This window comes from Cervus elaphus, chromosome 4 (genome assembly GCF_910594005.1).
Source record: "Cervus elaphus chromosome 4, mCerEla1.1, whole genome shotgun sequence".
NCBI classification, from domain to species: domain Eukaryota; kingdom Metazoa; phylum Chordata; class Mammalia; order Artiodactyla; family Cervidae; genus Cervus; species Cervus elaphus.
This window is the reverse complement of record NC_057818.1, coordinates 12341751-12363172: the sequence shown is the minus strand read 5'-3', so window position 1 is coordinate 12363172 and position 21422 is coordinate 12341751. Positions and strand designations below refer to the sequence as shown.

Sequence of the window (21422 nt, the reverse complement as noted above, 5' to 3'; positions counted from 1 at the left end):
ATTGTGGTGGCTTCTCTTGTTGTTGAGTATGGGTTCTAGGGCATGTGGGCTTCAGTAGTGGCAGCATGTGGGCTAAGTAGTTGCTGCTTCCGGGTCTAGAGCACAGGTTCAGTAGTTGTGACATAGGGGCTTAGTTGCTCTGCAGCATGCAGGATCTTCCCACACCAAAGATTGAACCCATGTCTCCTGCACTGGTGGGCAGATTCTTTACCATTGAGCCACCAGTTTTTAAAAGGAAATGGAACAAACCCAGGTTTTAAAGGAAATGTAGCAAAAGTGCACAATTTGGGGACTTCCCTGGTGGTCCTGTAGTTAAGATTCTGTACTCCCAATAGAGGGGGCAGAAGTTTAATCCTTGGTTGTTGAACTAAGATCCCACATGCTGCATGTTATGGCCAAAAAAAAAAAAGTACAATTTGAAACTTATATAAATATCAATTAAAAAATACATAGATTAAAAAATATAAATATTAAAACATGATAGTAACTGCAGTTTGGCCACTGTCTGCTTTTATATAGCCAGTGAGCTAAGAATGATTTTCTTACTTTAAACAGTTGGACACAAAATCAGAAGAATAATATTTTCTGATGTGTGAAAATTATGTGAAATTCACATTTCAGTGTCCTTAAAGAAAGTCAGAGAGGAACACAGTTATGTCCAACTGTTTTTCTATTGCCTGTGGCTATTTTGGTGTCAACAGCAGCTTTGAGTAGCTGTGACAGAGATGGTATGGCTTGAAAAATCAACAATATTTACTATCTGGCCCTTTACAGAAAAAGCCTGCCAACTTCTGGTTTAGTGCATAGCCCAATAAAAGGTTTTTTCAGGGAAGCAAATGATATCACTTGATGATGCTTAGAATTGCTGGCGCTTGGTGATGAAAATCACACTGATTTTTAGTTGGTTTTACTGTTGTGATCTCTACAACTGGGGTGCCCCCAGTGGCCCCCACCCCCAATGCCTGCCCCTGGGATCACCATGGCCCCCTGCCCTCAGTGGGCTACAGGAAATTGCCTTTTGGCATAGAATGCAGCCACCTTGGATATTCCTGAAGTCATGAGTTTTGTACTCATAAGTTCAGTGGATCTAATCCTCTCACTCCACTGGCTGCAGGTGGCAGAAACCTGAGTGAGCAGAGATGGAGAGCTGGGGTTACTGCCTCATGTCCCCTTCCGCAGGAGGCTGGGGGCTTCTGGGCTTCAGGACACTTTGCTCTTATGGGACAGCCTCTGTGCTCAGACTCATCTCTCCATGAGGGACCAGGCATCACCAGCTAACAGCAACCAGGCAGCCCCCAGGCAGCAGGCAGGAAGGGGCTCTGGCCAGGAAGCATCTAATGGGCAGGAAGATGGGGATGATGGACGGACGGATAGAGCTTGGAAGACAGTAGACCCTTGATGCAGAAGAGGAGAATGTCTAGATGGCCTTGAGTTCTTTTTTTTTAAATTGAAGTACAGTTGATTTATATGCGTTAGTTTCAGGCATACAGCAAAGTGATTCATATTATATATGTGTGTGTGTGTGTATGTATATATTGTTTTTCAGATTCTTTTCCCTTATAGGTTATTACAACATATTGAGTATAGTTCTCTGTGATATACAGGAGGTTCTTGTTGGCTATCTATTTTATATATAGTAGTATGTATCTGTTCATTCCAAACTCCTAATTTATCCCTTTCCCCTTTGATAACTGTTCATTTATTTTCTGTGTCTGTGGGTCTATTTATGTTTTGTAAATAAGTTCATTTGTATCATTTTTTTAAGATTCCACATATAAGTAATATCATATTTGCCTTTGACTTACTTAGTCTGATAATCTCTATGTCTGTTCTTGTGCTACAGATGGCATTATCTCATTCTTTTTTATGACTGAGTAATATCCCATTTGTGTACATGTACCACGTCTTCTTTATCCCTTCCCCTGATGATGGACACTTAGGTTGTTTCCGTGTCTTAGTAGTAGTGTTAGTCACTCAGTCATGTCCGACTCTTAGTGACCCCACAGACTGTAGCCTGTCAGGCTCCTCTGTCCCTGGGATTTTCCAGGCAAGAATACTGGAGTGGGTTGCCATTCCCTTCTCAAGAGGATCTTCCCAACCCAGGGATTGAACCCTGGTCTCCTGCATTGCAGGAGAACTCTTTACCATTTGAGCTACAGGGAAGACCTATGTCTTCTATGTCTTGGCTATTGTAAACAGTGCTTCTGTGAACACAGGGATGCATGTGTCTTTTCAAATGATATTTTTCTCCAGATATATGCCCAGAAGTGGCATTGCTGGATTGTATGGCAACTCTATAGTTTTTTAAGGAGCCTCCATACTGTTCTCTAGCTCTGAGCTCTTTGTAAGCCTGAAAGTCTCTGTGTACCTTATAATAGCCCATCTGTTTTCCCACCATAGCCTCTCATTGTCCTGGTCTTTCCCTCCCTTATCTTCCCAAGCCTCTCCTCCACAACCACACTCCCCCCTCACGACTATCCCCTCCCCTCAATTTAATCCTCCTCCTCCCCACTCATTCAGCCGGTGGAACTAAGTGATAACGGACCCGCGACTGAGGGTGTGGACTGTGATGCTCACTGTCATGTCACCACGCCTGGCCTGCAGTAGGTGGTCAGTACTATCCGGGCACCTTTGACCAGCAGGGCTCAGCCCCACAGGTCCCTGAGCACCAAGGTCAGCCCTGCAGTCGGACAGATCAGGCCTGCACACAGTGCACTGGGAATCCTGGACAGCTGAAACTGACAAAGGCAAAGAGAGTTTTCATAGGATATTGTAGACAGGTGGAATTTGGACGAAACTTTAAAAAAGCAGTGTTTCAACAGGCTCAGGGCCAAACAGGGCCAGGTGGGAAGGGGCCAGCATCCCATCTGGGCTGTAATGTGGACCCGGCTCCTGTTCCCATGGGAACCACAGAGTTAGGAGGGCTGTGGACCATCATGGTCAGAAACCACTTATCTGGATCTGCACTTTGGTTGAAAATCCAGGCTGCTCCTGTGTCAAAGTTAAAATTCTCCCGGGGCGGAAAGTTTCATTCTGAATGGTAGAATTGCAAACAGCAAAGTGTCTGCTCATCTATAATTTTAGAGTTCAAAGTTTCTTTTTGAGTAAAACAGTCACAACACAAGAAAAGGGTTGTTAGGATGCTTTACAGTGGCAGCTGCGTTTCCTTGAGAAGTGCGGTTCCCTGTGAACTTGAGGACAGCGAAATCCAGCAGCTGGTTTTCTCTGTGTCTGTTACCCTGCCTGATCCTGTGATGTCATCTCTGTCTTGGAGGCAGGATAAGGACTTCTGTGCTGACTGTTCTATTGGCTCTGGCTGGAGGAGGGAAGGATGCTGTTATTGGGCTCTGGCCCAGACCAGGGGGCTCTGGGGATGCAGGCCAAACCTTGGAGGCAAAACAGATTCAGGAAGTAATGGAACATGGGGAGAGAAACAGCAGGAGGGGCCTGGGGTGGTTTCAGGTCTCTGACTTGGGCCTGGAAGGTGGTGGCCAGCCCTCAGGAGGGAGGAGTTTGGGTTTGGCTGGGCTGAGTTTGAGGTACAGCCTTGTGGGTGTATGGGGTCAGGGTGCAGGCTAGACTATCAGTTGGACATGCAGGTTTGGGGGTCTGCAGCACAGACAGGTGGGAAGTGAAGTCACCAGGAAGGCAGTCAGTGGAAGGAAGTGACCTCACAGAGGATGTGTGAAGTATAAATTATCGGGTGGGGGTGGGGGAGGAGAAAAGCCAGGGCTGGTGACCTAGATCCCCAGGAAGGAGAGTTTTTGTAAGGCAGGAATGCTGATTATGAACTCCTGCACGTAAGGACTGGAAGTGCCCTGTTCAGGTCAGTTCAGTCGCTCAGTTGTGTCTGACTCTTTGTGACTCCATGAACTGCAGCACGCCAGGCCTCCCTGTCCATCTCCAACTCCCGGAGTTTACCCAAACTCATGTCCATTGAGTCGGTGATGCCATCCAACCAGCTCATTCTCTGTTGTCCCCTTCTCCTCCTGCCTTCAATCTTTCCCAACATCAGGGTCTTTTCAAATGAGTCAGCTCTTCACATCAGGTGGCCAAAATATTGGAGCTTCAGCTTCAACATCAGTCCCTCCAATGAACACCCAGGACTGATTTCCTTTAGGATGGACTGATTGGATCTCCTTGCAGTCCAAGGGACTCTCAAGAGCCTTCTCCAACACCACAGTTCAAAAGCATCAATTCTTCGGCGCTCAGCTTTCTTTATAGTCCAACTCTCATATCCATAGATGACTACTGGAAAAACCTTGACTAGACAGACCTTTGTTGACAAAATAATGTCTCTGCTTTTTAATGTGCTGTCTAGGTTGGTCATAACTTTGCTTCTAAGGAGTAAGCGTCTTTTAATTTCATGGCTGCAATCACCATTTGCAGTGCCCTGTAGATTTAGTGAAAGAGCCCCGGAGACCGGGTTTCAGTGGTTTAGGGAATGAATGGAAGGTTAATAAATCTGGACAGCAGTCCTTAGACATTATGGAGTGAAGCTGGGGTGGAGGGCATGGGGGAGGGCTGGGGTGGCAGAAGCTGGAGAAGGCCTGAGGGTCAAGGAGAGTTAATTTATCAGGACTGGACAGACTTATGCACATGAAAACGCTCCTGGAAAGGACTGGTAGAGAACGCAGGCCGAAGTAAGGATTCCCAGGAAGGGGTAGGGACTGGGCTGTGGGGGAGCAGAAGTGGGGGGGACGGGGAAGCGGGAACCCAGTCTCGGGGATGGGAGGCTACGCCCAGGTTAGTTGAGGGGAGCGGAGGGGTGCCAGAGTGAGTGGAGGGTCCCATTGCTGGGTGACCTACCTCTCACTGGGTCTCCCTGGGGCCCGCTATCCTCTCTCTCAGCTCCGCCCTCATCCCAGCCGCACCCCCGCTGCTCCCAAAGCCGCAGGTTTCTTCGCTCCAACCCGGAAAACCCCGCCCTCCCCACGTGCTCCTCCCTGGCTCCTCCCCTCAGCCCTCAGCCACTCGCTTCCCGAGTCCCGCCTCCAGCTCCCTTCCCAGCTCCTCCCCCCGCGCGGCACTTCGGGAGTCCCACCTCCTTTCTTCATGCACCTGGTCCCGCCCACGGCCCCGCCCTCTCCTCGCCTGTGCATGTCCATTGGCTGGATTTTTATCACGCCCCGCCCCCTAGACTTTCACTCCTGTGACTGGGACAGAGAGCTGTCTGTCAGCGCCGTCGCGGTTGGGCCGCTCCAGAGGTAAATCTGTGGACTGCAACCGGAAAGGCAGATCCGGTGGGCTCTGGGGAGGAGGGCTAGGACCTCAGTGAGTGGAGTGGTGGACTTGAGGCTGGGAGTAAGGGAAGGTCACCGGCCTGGGGCCGCAGAGGGAGCAGCCTGATCGGCGAAGCGATGGGGATGATGACCTTCGTCCCGGGAGCAGTTAGTGCCGCGGTGGACCTGGGCCCTGACCTTCCTGGCATCCGGTGCTTCTGCCTTGGGATGGAGTGGGGAGTGATAGGGGGACAGCTGCGAGGGAGGGTCTCCCCGCTAGGTCGGTTGGAGCACAGAATTACTCCTCTCCTACTTTTCACGTCGTTGAGGTCAGAGGGTTCTAGGCCGGTGCTTGCCGGAAGGTCCCCAGGGTGGAGGCCAGCTGTCAGGAGGGAGAGCGAGAAAGAGCTGTGTAGATGCGGGAAGAACCTGCGGAGCATCTTCAGGAAGAGACGAGGCAGGGGGTTGTGCTGGAGTGTGTACTGGGTTGGACACAACCTGCTCGCTTTGTCCCAGGAGGGTGGAGCTGACAGCTAAATTCAGGGCAGAGGAGAGAGGAGGAGAAAGTGCCCCCCTGCAGATCAGTCACCGGGGCTCCCTGGAGGGAGGGAGGCCAGCATGGGGGCAGGAGCGGGACAGGTCACCTTCTGGCCAGCAGGGACTCTGTGCAGCCGGTGGCTGGCCCAGGCTCAAGCTGACCCCTCCCAGAGGGCTGCTGGCTCTGGGATGTAAACAAAGCTTGATGCAGATGAGGTGGGTGGAGTCTTCCCAGAAAGGGCGTACTGAGGGACAGGGGGACCGTGCTTCCTTGGAGGAGGTGGGGAGTCCAGGGTGTCTCCTGAGGATGGGAACCTTCAGAAAGGCTCTGAAAAGAGTTGTCTGAGCCATCCTTGGATGCCAGCCAGTTTACTGTGGCCCATTCTGCAGGAAAAACAGCTCCTGGCTCCCTCCCCAGCACTGAGGGGTTTGTTTTTTCCAAGCTGGGCTGTTCCCCTTGTTGCAAGGCAGATGTATAGATCTGAGTTCAAGGTCTCAGATCTTGTTGCTTTGAGCTCATGTGTCTCCTCTGGCCTACAGAAAGCTGAGTTAAATGCCCTATGTTACCTCATTTAATCCCTACCCCCAGCTCGTTACATACAGCACTGGAGGCACCTTCCCTGTTTTACGAGGGCTGGAAATGGCTTAGTAACTTGCCCACAGTCACACCAGCCAATGTCAGAACTTGAACTCAGATCTATGCATCTTTGTGTCCCCTGTCCAGAGAGGCAAACTCTGTGGAGATCAGCGCACTCCAGTCCCGACCGTCCTGCTCTGCCCCTCAGCTCCACCAGTTTCTCATCCCCAGCCCTCCTGACATTTGGGGCGGGGTCCTCTTTGTTGTGGGGGCTGTCCTGTGCATTGTAGGGTATTTTGTAGGACCGCTGGTTTCTAACCAGTAGGTGGCAGCAGTGGCTAGAACCACAACCTCCCTGGCTGTGCCAAGCAGACATCATTGCCAGCTGTCCCCTGGCAGACAAAACCACCCCCAGTTGAGAACCACTGGGCTTAGCAACTTTAAAGAAACATTTAGGTGTGTCCCCTTGACAGAGAACATGATATACTAAACCTGCAGGAGACCCAGGCCAGCTCTGGGTGGTTTTATGCACGGCTTGCCAGGAAAAAATTCTGTTGCACGTATCAAGGTGCACCCAGGAGCGTCCTGTGAGAAAACCATTTCAGGGACTGAAAGTTCAGAAATGTGCCTTTGGGGAGAAGTAAGGGCATGTCTAAGGCCTTCAGTTCCTCCCCAAAGTTAATTGAAAAGGTTTCAGGCCTGATTCAGGTGATGGCGTCCAGGCAGGATGAACTCGGGAACGTTGTACCACTGCCATCACTTCATCCTGCCTTTTGGGGGGCCTTTTTAGCAGAAGGTGGGGCATCCTTAGAGCTGTCTTTTCTTTTTAAATTGCATTCACTTATCCAATCATTCAGCCACTTTTTCTGATTTTTTTTTTTTTTTTTAGCTGTGCTGGGTCTTCATCGCTGGGTGGGCTTATCTGTAGTTTCCGTGAGCAGGGGCTGTTCTCTAGTTCTGGTGCTCGGGTTTCTCATATCAGTGGCTTCTCCTGTTGTGGAGCACCGGCTCTAGAGCATGCCGGCTTCAGTAGTTGCAGCACGTATGCTCAGTAGTTGGGGCCCCCTGGCTCTAGAGCTTGGGCTCAGTGGTTGAGGTGCACAGGCTTAGTTGCTCCGCGGCACGTGGGGTCTTCCAAGATCAGGGATTGAACTCATGTCTCCTGCATTGGCAGGCCGACTCCTCACCACCGAGCCACGAGAGAAGCCTCCTAGAGCTGTCCTGAGATGCGTCTTCTCACCGGTGCCCTGTGGACCCCCAGACTGGTGGGTGGGGCCAGGGGGCGTGGCCTCAGAGGCTGTCCGGCTGGAGGCTGCCACACCCCATTCTCCCTCCTCCTGGAAGGAAATCCAGTGTTGCGGGCTGCCCCGCTTCTGGGCCTTTCCTGGCATCTCCCCCAGGCACCGCCCTGAGCTCCCCCCATGCCATGGGCTGCACGTCTCCTTGCATTTCTCCCCTCTGGTCCTCCCTGCAAGCGCCTCGCCCGGCCTCGGTCCTTTCCTGTGGGTGTTCAGGCCCCCTGGAGGCCAGGCTGCTGTCTCCCGACAGCAGTGGAGGAGCCTGTTTCTGGTGGGCCAGAGGAGGGGGCTGGGTGGGCTGAAAGTGAGGGGTTGGGTAGAGGCAGAGGAGGGCCGGCCTTGCTCTGTAGCCGCCTCAGGCGCCCTCCCCACACCAGACCTCGCCTGGACCATCTTGGATTCACCCTGCGCCTTTGTGCACTGTGCTGGCTTCCTGGCTGAGCCACCTCTGGGTGCTGGAAAACCCAGCCGCATTGTGTCCTTTGGGACACGTTCTCGCTGTCTCCTGTGTTCTGCTCACCCCCTCCCTGCCGATCTCCACACTGTTTGCTGGATGGGACGCTCCTGCAGGCCCTGTCTGAGGCTTCTGTCTGCCCGCGCCCTGACGGGGCCTGGCCCAGGAGACACCGTCATCTGTGGAAGGACTTAGATGCCTGTGCCGGTGTCAGGAAAGCCAATGTCCTGGAGGCGGCGGGCCCGTGACCTGGTGGGACAGCCCCTGGCTGCACTGGGTCCTCAGCCGTGGAACACTTGGGGACGTCTGAGGAGAGGCGTTTACAGGCCGGCAGCGTTTCAGCCCCAGATGTCCCCCTTAAAGAGGCTGGTAGCCCCTGGGAGAGCGATTCCTCAGTCCTGAGAAGGAAGGCCGCTCTCCCAGGATGTGGGGAATCTGAGGTGCAGCATTTAGAGGCATCACCATGAAAGGGGCTGGAGGTGGTGTCGGCTGGATCCTCTGCCTGCTTCCTGGGGACCCAGGTGCTGTGGGCCGTGGGGTGCAGAGGTGGGCAGGGACCGGTCACGAGTGGTAAACTGAGGGCATTGATCCACGGGGCTGCTGAGTGCCTGGGGCCTAGGAGTGTGGCCCGTGGGGGCCAAATGTGGGGGGCCTGGTTTTCTCAGGACGGGGGCCAGGCCGGCCTCCTGGGGTTTGCTCCCAGGATCTCATGAGGTGGTGGGGAACAGGCTGTCCACCTGAGGGGCGGGCGAGGAACAGCAGGCCTTGGACCAGTGTGTCTGCATATCCGCATGCACCAGGCTGGCTCGGGTGCCGGCCACCAGGTGGCCATGGGGCAGAGTCTCCTTTATGATTTTCAGATTCTATGGGTGTGTGAGTCAGGCATGAACCTGGGGGAGGGTGGGAGGTGGAGGTGGGGTCCAAGCAGAGTGAGCAAGGAGGGGTCTGTGTCCCTCAGGGCAGTAGTCAGTTCTCTGAAAGTCAGGAGTGCTGGGTAGTCTTGGAACCCGAGGCTGAGTAGCTGGTGAGGTGTGCAGAGGTGGACAGGAGGGCCCTCCGAGCCAGATGGGGGGCCCAAGGGAACTGCTCACGGGGACTGGCATCTGACGTTCCAAGTGGACCACACGCATCTGCCAGGTTGGCCTTGGGAGCCTACCGGGGTGGGCACGGCTATCAGCCGGCCCGGAGGGTCCAGCTCTGACATGAGCTGTGTTAACATCTCAAAGACCCCCCAGGTGTTCAGAAGGCAGTCATCCCTCCCAGCGTTTAGGTGAGTCATGAGCCTTCTAGTGTCACAAACTTTAAAGTTTTCTAGAGGATGTGAAAAGTCGTGATGACCTTTGGTATGAAGACCCTGAGAACAAACTGGAATTCCTAGGGTGTATTTTTATACACTTGCATTTTCAGGATTTCAGCAGGATAACAAGATAGGGATGCAGGGAAGGTTGAGGGATCAGTTTTCAGTGATTTGATAAATTAGCAGAGATCTTGAGAGAAATCTTGAATTTCCCTGCTTGGGGAGGGTATGAATCTGAAAATATTTTTGACTAAAGCTGTTGCAATTTACCAGTAATGTAAGCAAAGTGGGGGTAGCAACAAGCAGAAGCAAAACCACAGGCAGATCAGGTCACCGTGCGGGGTCCCAAAATAACCCACAGCCCCCTTCCCAGTCAGAACAGTGCAGATGGCTCATCTCCTCAGCACGTCCTACTGATCGGATGGTTTCTTGGGTTCTTAGAAGAGTTGACAAAGAGGACAGGTCTGCCTTGGCAAGGCCGCTTGGGCTGTGCCCCCCGAAGGGGATCAGGCACCAGCAGGTGCCCCCCCTGTATTTCAGAGACAAGAAAGCCTCTCGCAGACTGGAATCCAAGCCGGGGGCTGGAAGCTTTCCTTCTCAGCTCTTAAGCTGCTGAGAAAGCTGAGAAGTGGAAGCATTTAGATCAAAATGCCTGGGCTGCATAAGCCCCCGTTTGGAGCAGCCTTTGTGAGTGTGCTGGAGCCCCTCCTAGGAGCCCTGTGCTGGAGGCGTCCTCTTCAGGGCAGATGCCCCCCCTGCCCCACAACGGTGGGATTAAAAAGACGGAAAAATAACAAGAATGTTGGAGAGCATGTGGAGAAATGGGAACCCTCATGCTTTGCTGCTGGGAATATAAAACGGAAAACAGTTTGGTAATTCCTCAAAAAATAAATATTAGATTATACGATCCCACAATTCCATTCCTAGGTATATCCATCCCCCTCCTAATTTGAAAATAGGGACTCGAACAAGTACATGTACACATATGTTCACAGCACCCTCAAGATAGAAAATAGCTCAAATGTCCATCAACAGCTGAATGGATAAGCCAAACACAGTATCTTCACACACTGGAATATTACTCACCCAAGAAGAATGGAGTCCTAATCATGCTACAATATGGAGGAACGCTTAAAATGTCATACTGAGTGGAGAAAGCCAAACCCCAAAGACCACGTGTTAGATGATTTCACTTACACGAGGTGTCCAGAACAGGCAAATCCACAGGGACAGTGTGTTAGTGGTTGCCAGGGCCTGGGGAGCCCGGAATGGGGTGTGACCACTAATGGGTGTGGAGTTTCTTTTCGGGTCATGGAAATGTTCTGGGTCTAGATGGAGGTGGTGGTCTCACCACATTGTGCATGTACCAAATGCCACTGAATTGCTCACTTTGAAATGGGTCATTTTGTGGTGTTATGTGAATCTCACTTCAGTAAGAAAAAAGGCCCCACGTGTACCCCGCTTCCTCTTGAGGTCTGTGATCCATGCTCCACCTGGATTGTGGACAGCCTGCCCCCTCCACGTGACCTGTGGGGAGCCTGTGGGCTGTTGCTTTGGGCCAGGGGGGCGGTGTCCCTCTCCCCAGCAGTTTGACCATGGTGGGGCCCAGATGAAGTCTAAAGACAGGAGTTAGGAAGTTGTGGCAGTCTGCCTCCTGTGTGGTTGGTTCATCTCGGATGTGCTTTTCTGTCTGAATCCGTGGATCGGATGGTGCTGGACCCCTTTCTGTGATGAGGTCTGGGACCCGAATGCAGCCCCTGGGCCAGCTGCTTTTGGGTGCCAGCCTCTCTCAGTATCCCTCCCAGAGATGAGGCCTGGGCTGGGTTCTCACAGCTTTGGCCAGCGTGCGCCAAGATCCCATCCATCTGAGGTTGGGCTGTGATCATTCCCACTTTACAAACGAGAAACCTGGGGCGCAGAGAGTTTTGGTCACTTGCCTGAGGCTGCCCAGCCGCCAGGAGAAGCCAGGATCGCAAAGGAAGAGCGTGTCCCATGGCACTTCTGCTCTGTAGGTGATATGTGCAAGGTGTTGATTTTATTTAAATACGTGTAATCATCCACCCTTACAGGTTATGTTTTCAACTCAGGTTTTTTAAAAAAATGAATATTTAGATTAAAATCCTGATTTTTCTACCTGTTAGTTACATTAGCTTAGAAAGTATTTTGGAACAAAGAAATCCAGACAGTTGATTGGCAGTTATGAGCAGTCTTTGAGAAGTCAGAGCAATCTGACTGAGTTTTCGCATTTTATTTGTGTAAACTAATTTGTCCCTTGGAGAAGGAAGTGGCATCCCACTCCAGTATTCTTGCCTGGAGAATCCCCATGGACAGAGGAGCCTGGTGAGCTACAGTCCATGGGGTCACAAAGAGTCAGACATGACTGAGCAACTAAAATAATAATAATAATAATAATAATAATAATAATAATAATTTCTACCACATTGAAACACTACATAGGTTTGCATTTTTGCTGCATTTTGCAAGTAGATCAGTGTTGCTTACCTTGACCATATAATTACTGACATTTATTTTCTATGATTGACATATTTTGGGGCTTCCTTGGTGGCCCAGTGGTTAAGATGCCACACTTTCAATGCAGAGGGCATGGGTTCAATCCCTGGTGAGGGAACTAAGATCCCACATGGCATGCAGCAATAAAATAAGATAAAACAGCAAAATAGTTAAAATATATATGTGGTTTAGTCGCTAAGTCATGTCTGACTGTTGCAACCCCATGGACTGTAGCCCACCAGGCTCCTTCTGTCCGTAGGATTCGCCAGGCAAGGATACTGGAGTGGGTTGCCATTTCCTTTTCCAGGGGACCTTCCTGATTCAGGGATCGAACCCGGGTCTCCTGCACTGCAGGCGGACTCTTTACCGACTGAGCCACCTATACATATTTGATTTCTCTCTCTAACTGGGTGTGAATTTCTCTCCTGCAGAGTCCCGCCAGCCACAGGGACAGATGGGGAACAGCAAGAGTCACCCAGAACAGGAGTTCTCCTCGCGGTTTCTCCCCGGGGAGCAGGCTGAGGTCAACAGGCTGTTCGATGCTCTGTCGTCGGAGAATCTTGGCTCCAGTACCTCGCACAGATCCTTCTCTCTGCAGGCACTGAAGGCAAGGGTAACAGTCGGGAGTTCATGTTTAGTTTGGAGCAGGGGTCAGGCTGCTGCTGACCCTCAGTTCCTGTAAGGCAGGTGTGGGAACACGGAGAGATGTGTTTTCTGTGAAGGAACAGATAGTACCTACTTTCAGCCTTGTGGGTTCTGTGGCCAGTGTGGCAGCTGCTCCGCTCTGCCTTCACACTGTTCGGGGACTTTTCCCACCTGAGTTTGACCAGAGGGGCTGATTGCTTCCCGTCTCTTGTACTGCCATACCCTGATTTCTCCCCGCAAGGGGTGATGGGCTGCCCAACCTGTCCTTGTGGGTCTGATAACTGCCAAGTTTCAAGTCCACCTTGGCCTTCAGGATTTGTAAGTGTTTGATGTCCTAGGAATTTTGTTGTTTCCCCAACAAAATAACGAAGTTTCAGGGTCAGGGTGCTCCTGACAAGGAGTGAGGACTGCCCGCTTCCCCATCTTTTGGCTCCATTCCTTGGGGCTCTTAACCGCGTGCATTTGGGTGCTCAGAGTGTGGACATCACAGACATCTTTGGCCCCTCTGGTGACTTTACAATCTTGTGTTAGTTTTAGGTGAACAACAAAGTGAGTCAGTTATACAAATACATGCACCCACTCCTTTTTAGATCCTTTTCCCATAGAAGTCATTACAGAGGATTGAGTAGAGCTCCCTGTGCTATGCAGTGGCTCCTTGTTAGTTACCTGTTTTATATACGTGTATGTGTTAGTCACTCAGTCGTGTCCAACTCATTGCGACCCCATGGACTGTAGCCCACCAGGCTCCTCTGTCCATGGAATTCTCCAGGCAAGAATAGTGGAGTGGGTAGCCATTCCCTTCTCCAGGGGATCTTCCAACCCAGGGATCGAACACAGGTCTCCTGCATTGCAGATGGATTCTTTACTGTCTGAGCCGCCAGGGAAGGCTGATTTTATATATAGTAGGGGGTATATGTCAATCCCAATCTCCCAGTTTATCCCTCTTCCACTTTCCAATGCATATTGAGCACAAAGAAGTTGGATAGATAATTAATATATCTGGAAATCCCTGATACAGAGGAGACCAGTGTAGCACTACACAGACCGTGTGTTCCATAAGGAGATAAGTTCAGACATGCACATGGCAGCTGCTCAAACTAGAATGGAGAAGACATTAGTAGAGTGAAAAGCAGCCAATGGCCAGAGGCAGGAAGGACTTGGCCAGTCTGGGGAGACTGGGAAGTCTGGAGGGCAGTATGAGAACCGATGACAGAAGAGTTTGATGGCCAAGATGAGCCAGGGGCCGGGACACGTCAGGTGTGTGGGTCCTGGGGTGGTATGATGCCCTTAGTGGGGAGAGATGGTGCAATGGGGACCTGGGAAGGTTCTTTGCTGGTAGCAGCAGTTGGTCTTGGTTCCTTACCTGTTTTCCCGTCATCCTACCGCGTCTGACTTGCACCCTGTCTGGGCTTTTCACCTGCTTGTCCCCTCAGGGCCATGTGGGGGACGCTCTTCCCCCAGAGATGGTCACCAGACTGTTCGAGGGCATGCAGAGGGTGGACGGCAGCAGGAAGGCGAAGGGGCCCAGTGAGCACATCTCCCAGAAGCAGTTCACAGTGTCCATGTCCCACCTGTTGAAAGGAACTGCCGAGGAGAAGAGTCTCGTGATCCTGAACATGATTTCTGCCTCAGGAGGTCCTGTGAAAGCAAGAGATGTCTACAAGGTGAGAGGCCAGCAGGTGCTTCTCAGCCACCCCAGGCAGTGTTGATGTGCCTTGCTGGGGGGCTCAGGATGATGCAGCAGCTGATGGAGGCCTTGTGCAAAAGTCCCCCCTGGGGGGACCCTGGACCACATAACCGGTTGAGGTCAGAACTCCTGGACAAAGAGGCATCAGCCAACTAGACCAGCCGAGGGCATCGTTGGAAAACTGAATAACTACCCAAATCACATGGTTCTTCCCACCCTGGGGTCCACCACGTTGGCCTTAGTGAGACAAGACGCCCTTCTCCATGTTGATCTGATGTGGGTCAGAGGTACAACGGCGGTGCGATTAATGGTGAAATTGTGATCTTCCCAGTTTACAGAGGACCTGGTTGGCTCTGTGGTGCACGTGCTGAACTACAGACAGGAGCTGCGAGGCTGGAGTCAGAAGCCACCCCCAGGCTACCCGTCCAGGGTGCTGCTGCTGGCCGCCCAGCTGTGCTCCGAGATGAAGCTTCAAGGCAAGTGCCCTGCCCTAGTCCCTAGACCTTGGCGTCGGAGAGTGGTTCCACGCCATCTTGTATTAAAGTTTGAAATCAGCAAAGTGTGTGTCTTTCAAATTTGGAGGACCGTTGAGATTATCTCTTCCTTGGCACACAGTTGTTCGTAGTATTTCCTCATAATCTTTATTTCCGCCAGGTCCGTAGTGACGCCCCACCTTCATTTCTGATGCTAGTCATTTGAGCCTTCTCTTTTTTTCTGGGTCAGTCTAGCTAAAGGTTTGTTCACTTCTTGTTATTTTCAAAGAGCCAGCTTTTGATTTTGTGGACTTTCTCTGTTGTCTAACCTCTATTTCATTTATCTTCAAGTCTTTTATTTCCTTTCTTCTGCTTCCTTTAGATTTAGTTTGGTTCCCCCCCCCTTATTTTTTAAATGGAAGTACTGTGGATTGTGTTGTGTTGATTTCTACTGTACAGCACAGTGACTCATTTAGACTTAAATATATTCTTTTCCATTATAATTTGTAACAGGATATTGAATATAGTTCCTTGCACTCTACAATGGGACATTATTGCTTATCCCATTCCATATATAATAGTCTGCATCTGCTAACCCCAACCTCAGGCTTCCAGATGGCTCAGTAATTAAGAACCCACCTGCTAATGCAGGAGACACGAGATGCGGTAGGGAAGATCCCCTGGAATTGAAAATGGCAACCCGCTCCAGTACTCTTGCCTGGGAAATCCCATGGACAGAGGAGCCTGGTGGGTTATAGTCCATGGAGTTGCAAAGAGTCGAACATGATAGAGTGCGCATGCATGCATGCACAACCCCAACCTCCCAATCTGTCCTTCCCCCGTACTCCTCCCCATCGGCAACCACACATCTGTTGCTGTGCGTGTGAATCTGTTTTTGTTTCACAGATGTGTTGGTTTGTGTCGTATTTCAGATTGCACATATAAGTAATATCATACTTTCTCTTTCTGACTTCCTTCACTTAGTATGATCATCTCTGGGTCCATCCATGTTACTGCAAATGGCATTACTTTGTTCTTTTTTATGGCTGAGTAATATTCTATCGTACATATGTACCATATCTTATTTATCCATTCCTCTGTCAATGGACATTTAGGTTGGTTCCATGTCTTGGCTGTTGTGCTGCTATGAACCTTGGGGTTCATGGATCTTTTTGAATTATAGTTTTGTCTGGGTGTGATCATGTGGTAGCTCTGTTTTTAGTTTTCTGAGGAACCTCCATATTGTTCTCTGTAGTGGCTGTAAACCAGTTTACATTCTCACCAGCAGGGTAGGCGAGTTCCCTTTCCTCCACACCCTCTCCAGCATTTATGTTTTGTAGGTTTTCTTGATGACGGCCGGCAGATGTATTCTTTTTTTAACTACTTAATTTTGGCCACACTGGGTCTCTGTTGCAGTGCGCAGGCTTTCTCTGACTGTGAGTGGGGCTGCGCTCTAGTTGTGGCGCGTGGGCGTCTCACTGTGTTGGTTTCTCCTTGCAGAGTGTGGGCTGTAGGCACACGGGCTTCAGTAGTTGTGGCCTGCGAGCTCAGTAGTTGTGTCATGCGGGCCCTAGAGCACTGGGCTCAGTGCTGTGGTGTGTAGGCTTAGTTGCTCTGGGTCATGTAGGATCTTCCCAGACCAGGAATCATGCCCATGTCTCCTGCATTGGCAGGTGGATGCTTAACCACCCGACCACCAAGGAAGTCTTGTAGATGTACTCTTGATGTATTTGTGGGAAGAGGTGAGTTCCATGTCCTGTTATCTGGCAGCTTGATTCTGATGTCTAGTTTGGTTTTCTTTGTCTAGTTTCTCAAGGTAGAAGGTTAGGCTGTTGATTTGAGGTCTCTCTTCTTTTTCATATAGGCATTTATGGCTATACATTTCCCTCTGAGCACTGCTTTAGCTGAATTCCATTTGGTATGTTGTGTTTCTGTTTTCATTCAGCTCAGTGTTTTCTGACTCCCCTCATGATTTCTTCTTTGGCCTATTGGTTGTGCAGAGGTATACTCTTTAATTGCTATGTATTTGTGAATTTCCCAAATTGCCTTCTGAGTTGTAATTTTATTATGCTGTGATTGAAGAACATACATTACATGACTTCAGTTCTTCTCAGTTTATCCAGGCATGCTTTATGGCCTAACATATGGTCTGCTCTGAGGAATATTCCGGACCTGCTTGAGAAGAATGTGTTCTGCTATTGTTGGCAGGGAAACAGTATTTATTTCAATCTACTTGGAATTTAAAAATACCTTGAGGTGAATCTTGTAGACTTGTCAACGTATAAAACAAAGTTGACTTATTTTATAAAAACGTTACTGATTTATTATAAAGCTGGATTTCTAAACACAGGTCGTTGGAACTTGGAAAGAATAATAACATAATATACTGTTAATATATAAGACCATAATATATGTGTGAAGTCCCAATAGTTTGTCTTCTGGTGCCATTGCCACGTCACCTCTGTTCCTGGTAGGTAAGAGACAGAAATCAGAACCATAGGTGTTGGTCGGAAACAATGAAGCATAATTTGTAGTTAATGAAACCTGTTCTCCCCAGATAAATCGAGGGTTGCCCAGGAAATTACCAACCACTACCCTGATGTAGGGCTTCCCAGGTAGCTCAGTCAGTAAAGAACCCATCTGCCAATGAAGGTGACCAGGGTTCGATCCCTGGGTCGGGAAGATCCCCTGGAGAAGGAAATGACCACCCACTCCAGTACTCTTGCCTGGAAAATTCCATGGACTGAGGAGCCTGGTGGGCTACAGTCCATGGGGTTGCAAAGAGTTGGGCACGACTGAGCGACACAGTCAAAGTTGGTGTAGCCAGCCCTCTTAGGAAGGGATGCTGGGGAGTTTCAGGGCCCCAGGTGGGGGGTATAAGTGTCTTCTTGGCCTCTGAAATACAGCTGGGACTGCAGAGAAAAGATAAGAGCATTGATGTTGAGTTGTTTAGATGAGCACATCCAACAGGGGTAGGATGTGGACTGCAAAGCAACCACATGTGAAATTTTAAATATTCTAGTAACCACATGAAAATAGCAAAAAGAAACAAGTGAGATTAATTTTAAGAAAATTTCCAAAATATACTTTAACCTCGGCGATGTAAAAAAAAAAAAAGTTATTTTACACTCTTTTTCACACCAAGTCTTTGAAACGGGGTGTGCATTTTACACTCACCGCGCATCTCGATGCAGATGAACTGCACGTGTGGCTCCCCTGTTGGACAGAGCAGGTTCAGGAAAGCAGACAGAGATGATGTCATTGCCCCCCCACCCCCACCCCCCAGCACTGTTTTCTCCTCCCCTAGGTGGCGGGAAGCTTCTGGGGCCTCAGTGGCTGGACTGTGACTGTGACGAGGCTGTGCTGGAGGACTGGGTGTTCCGGGCCCACCAAGTGGCCACGTTTCTGAGCCTGATCATCCACCAGGGCTTCCTCCTCCTGTGCTCGACCCTCGAGCTGGCCGCCCTGGTCCCCGAGCGCCAGGTGGACCCGCAGCGGGAGTTTGCCAGCCTCCTGGACATCCTGTCCGTCATCTACATCAACTCACACCTGCCCCAGGAGCGGCGGCTCCGCTGGCGCCTGCTCTTCGCGACTGAGCTCCACGGGAACAGCTTCGCCCAGCTCTGCGGGCGCATCACACACAGGGGGCCCTGCCTGGTGCTGCTTGAGGACTGCGACGGCCACGTGTTTGGGGGCTTTGCCTCCTGCTCCTGGGAAGTCAAGCCTCAGTTTCAAGGTGAGACTTGGCCGCCCGAGCCCCACGTGGTAGCGCAGCGCCCCTGGCAAGTTCCGGTCCCTCAGCCGCCACATGGAGACCTCTGAGCCCGCCAGAGCATGTGCGCTGTTTGTTCCATCTCCTCCCCCAAGCATTTTTTTCTAGACGTGTTTGGGAGGATGGGGAAGCATGGTGTTTATGGAGGTTTAACTTCACGGATTTCTGTACAGACTCTGGCTGCCGGGTCAGGTAAGCCGGACAGGTGTCCTCACCCCTGGATTTCAGGTGAGGAGACAGCGGCTCAGCATCATTAAATGGTGCAGTGATGTCCAGCAGGGCTGTGTTAGAGCATCAGTGCCCAGGGTTTTTTTTTTTTACTGGGGAGCCAGCCATACCAGCACCCTCTGCCAACAGCCACCCATGCCCCAAACGTGGAGGAGGACTGCAGGAGCCCAGCTCTGGCTCCTCTGTCTGCACACGGTTTAGGACAGAGAGCTGCTTGCCCACCTTGTCACAGCATCACGGGGAGGGGGCCCTGGGGATGATGAGCTGGGTCTCTGTGTGATTGGAGGCTCTGCTCAAGGACGTGGAAGAACAGCCCCGAGTCATTATTATCTAGCTGAAACGTGTACTTCTTCCAGCTCCTCTTGTATTAACCCAAAGGTCAGCTCCGCTGCGTCTCCAGCTTACATTTACGAGAGCAGCATTCATTCCTCTGCTTGAAGAACCGTGGGAAAATGCAGTTACCAGCTTTTCAGAGGGGAGCTCTTTCTGTCGTGAAGTGTGAGGCCAGGATTCCAGCAGGGGGCAGCCCAGCCTCACAGATGCCTTTCACATCCTGGGCATTTCTCATCTATTGGTCCCCCAAACAGTCACCTCGAGTATTTGTGCCTTGGAGAGACGTGACACCCACAGGGTCACTTCATTTCCGCTTCTGCCGGCCGAGGGGCAGCCAAAGGCCCACAGCACTGGGTGGAGTCTGGCTCTGTCCTGGGCGGGGTGCTTTACCCTCTCTGAGCCTGGGGTTCCCAGAATCATGGGGATGGTAGCCTGTAAACCGTGGGGTGATGGGGGCTGGTGTGGTGGCGAGAGTCGGGCAAGGAACACCCCCCCACCCCCACCCCCCGCCGTGGGACTGACGCCTTTGCAGGTCATGTGACTCCTCGGCGCTTGCCCTGCGCCCTAGAGTGGAGGGTCGTCCTCCCCAGGTGGCCCGTCCCTCTGGGCACGGATCCCAGGATGGACTAGCGTGAGGTCCATGCTCTGTGGCCCGGACACCTCACTCAGCACCCAGGAGCCAGGAAACACTGGCCGACAGGCAGCCTTGGGACCGGCAGGTGAAGTGACGGTCCCGGGGCTGGGTGGGACCAGGACGTTACTGGAGGCGAGACCCGTCCTTCTGGGGCACGTGGACTCAAGCCTGAGTCTCTAGCCTGGAGGGCAGCCCTGTGTCTCCCGGTCCCTGTGGCCTCCCCAGGCTCACCTCCCTTCCTCCCCGACTCCAGCGCCCACAAACCTGGCTCTACGGCCGAGGGGTCCCGCTGCTCCCTCATGCCCTCCTCGTCCCCTCGGGGGTCCCTCCTCCGCGGAGGGGCCCTCACCCGGCCGTCTCCATCTTCCCGGCTTCAGAGGAGCCGAGTCCCTGCGGAGGCCCCCGGGTCCATCTGGAGGGGAGGCCTGGGCATCGCGGGTCCTGACTCTGCCCGTCCAGGCCCGCCTGCCGCCCAGGGCCGTCCTCCGCAAGGCCTCCTGGGGCTCAGAGCCCACTTCATGTCACCCTCCATACTCGGGCCGCCCGCCTGCTTCCTGGGGCTTCCTCCCCCAGTGCCTGAGCTGGGTCCAGTGTCAGGTGCCCTCACACTGTCCCCGCGGAGGGGCGGCGAAGATCCCACGGCTCTGGGGCACGGCCCTGGTTCCCACCTGGCTGGGAGGTCCCCGGGCGGGGTGTGTGTGCCCTCCGTCACCACCCCGCAGTGAGTGCATGAGGGTGGGGAAGGAGTCTGAGGTGGAGGGCTCCTCATTTCTGGAGCTCTGATTGCACCTCCGCTGAGTGGAGCGTGCCCACGCCTGTGCCCAGGTGAAGGTGCAGGGTCACCTCTCCCAGGGTGCGCCCCCCCTTCCCAGCCAGCTGCATCTGCAGGCGTCCTCCGTCCCCTGGGTGACGTGCCTGAGGCCCTGCGGGCACCCAGCCGGGGCCTGCAGTGACCGCCTGCCCTTTGCTCCCACGCAGAGACGAGGCTGCCCTTTCTGACTCTGGGTGGCAGGGTGGCAGGGTGGCGTCCCCAGCAGGCAGACGCCACGTTCCTTTCTGGCGGTCACCCTCGCCTCCCAGCCACAGCTCATCCTACGGGCCCCGGGCAGCCGTGGGTCTGGGATCTGCCCACTGGTCTGAGGGCTCCGCTCCCACACGTGGGAGCCCCCCCGCCCCTGCCCCGCACGCCGAGGACCCCAAGAAGCTCCTCCAGCTCAGCCTCTGAGTGGGCCTGTTTGCGTTTCCTGCTCCTCCGCACGCCCGGCTGCGGTGGGTGATCCGCCTTCTTTGCGCTCTGCTCACTTTCAGGGGATGACAGATGCTTCCTGTTCTCCGTCTCCCCCCGCATGGCCGTGTATACCTGCACGGGCTACAACGACCACTACATGTACCTGAATCAAGGGCGGAAGACCATCCCCAACGGCCTGGTAAGGACCAGGGTTGGGGGTGGCTGGGCATGGGCCCCGTGGTGCCGTCCATCCCTCGGTGACAGCCCCGGCCCCAACGTGCCCCGGGGCACTCGCCCCCTCGTCGGGCAGCATGTGGTGTCCGGTCCATCCTGCCCAGATCTCAGAGTGGTGACGCCGGGAGTGACAGCCACGACCGAACTTCTCCCTCGGAAAAAACGGGGCCTCTGTTGGGGCATTTTTGGGCTTTGTGTGCGAATGACGGGTTCCACCAGGCTCCTGGTCATCAGGTGGTCGGTCCGTGGCCTTTGTGACTGGAGACACTGCCCTGGCACTCGTGCCGGGGGC

The 21422-nt window shown here is 52.5% G+C and overlaps 1 protein-coding gene across 16 annotated transcripts in view; it reads left to right on the top strand.

Moving 5' to 3' along the window:
* The first annotated feature begins 5142 nt into the window (after positions 1-5142).
* The window catches only part of MEAK7 (MTOR associated protein, eak-7 homolog), a 28822-nt gene continuing 12542 nt past the window's right edge, over positions 5143-21422 (top strand). For 7 of the 16 annotated variants that reach the window (XR_006340452.1, XR_006340454.1, XR_006340453.1 and 4 more), the window contains exons 1-6: positions 9018-9358; positions 12328-12509; positions 13975-14205; positions 14560-14704; positions 18009-18437; positions 20977-21095. Coding sequence is in view for 8 of the 16 variants with exons in the window: in XM_043898186.1 (XP_043754121.1) it covers positions 12351-12509; positions 13975-14205; positions 14560-14704; positions 18009-18437; positions 20977-21095 (1083 nt within the window). In the remaining 8 variants the exon portion in view is untranslated. Of the gene's footprint in view, positions 5208-9014; positions 9359-11087; positions 11394-12327; positions 12510-13974; positions 14206-14559; positions 14705-18008; positions 18438-20976; positions 21096-21422 lie in introns of those variants that run through there. The other 9 variants (XM_043898190.1, XM_043898191.1, XM_043898192.1 and 6 more) reach the window with 6 other exon arrangements.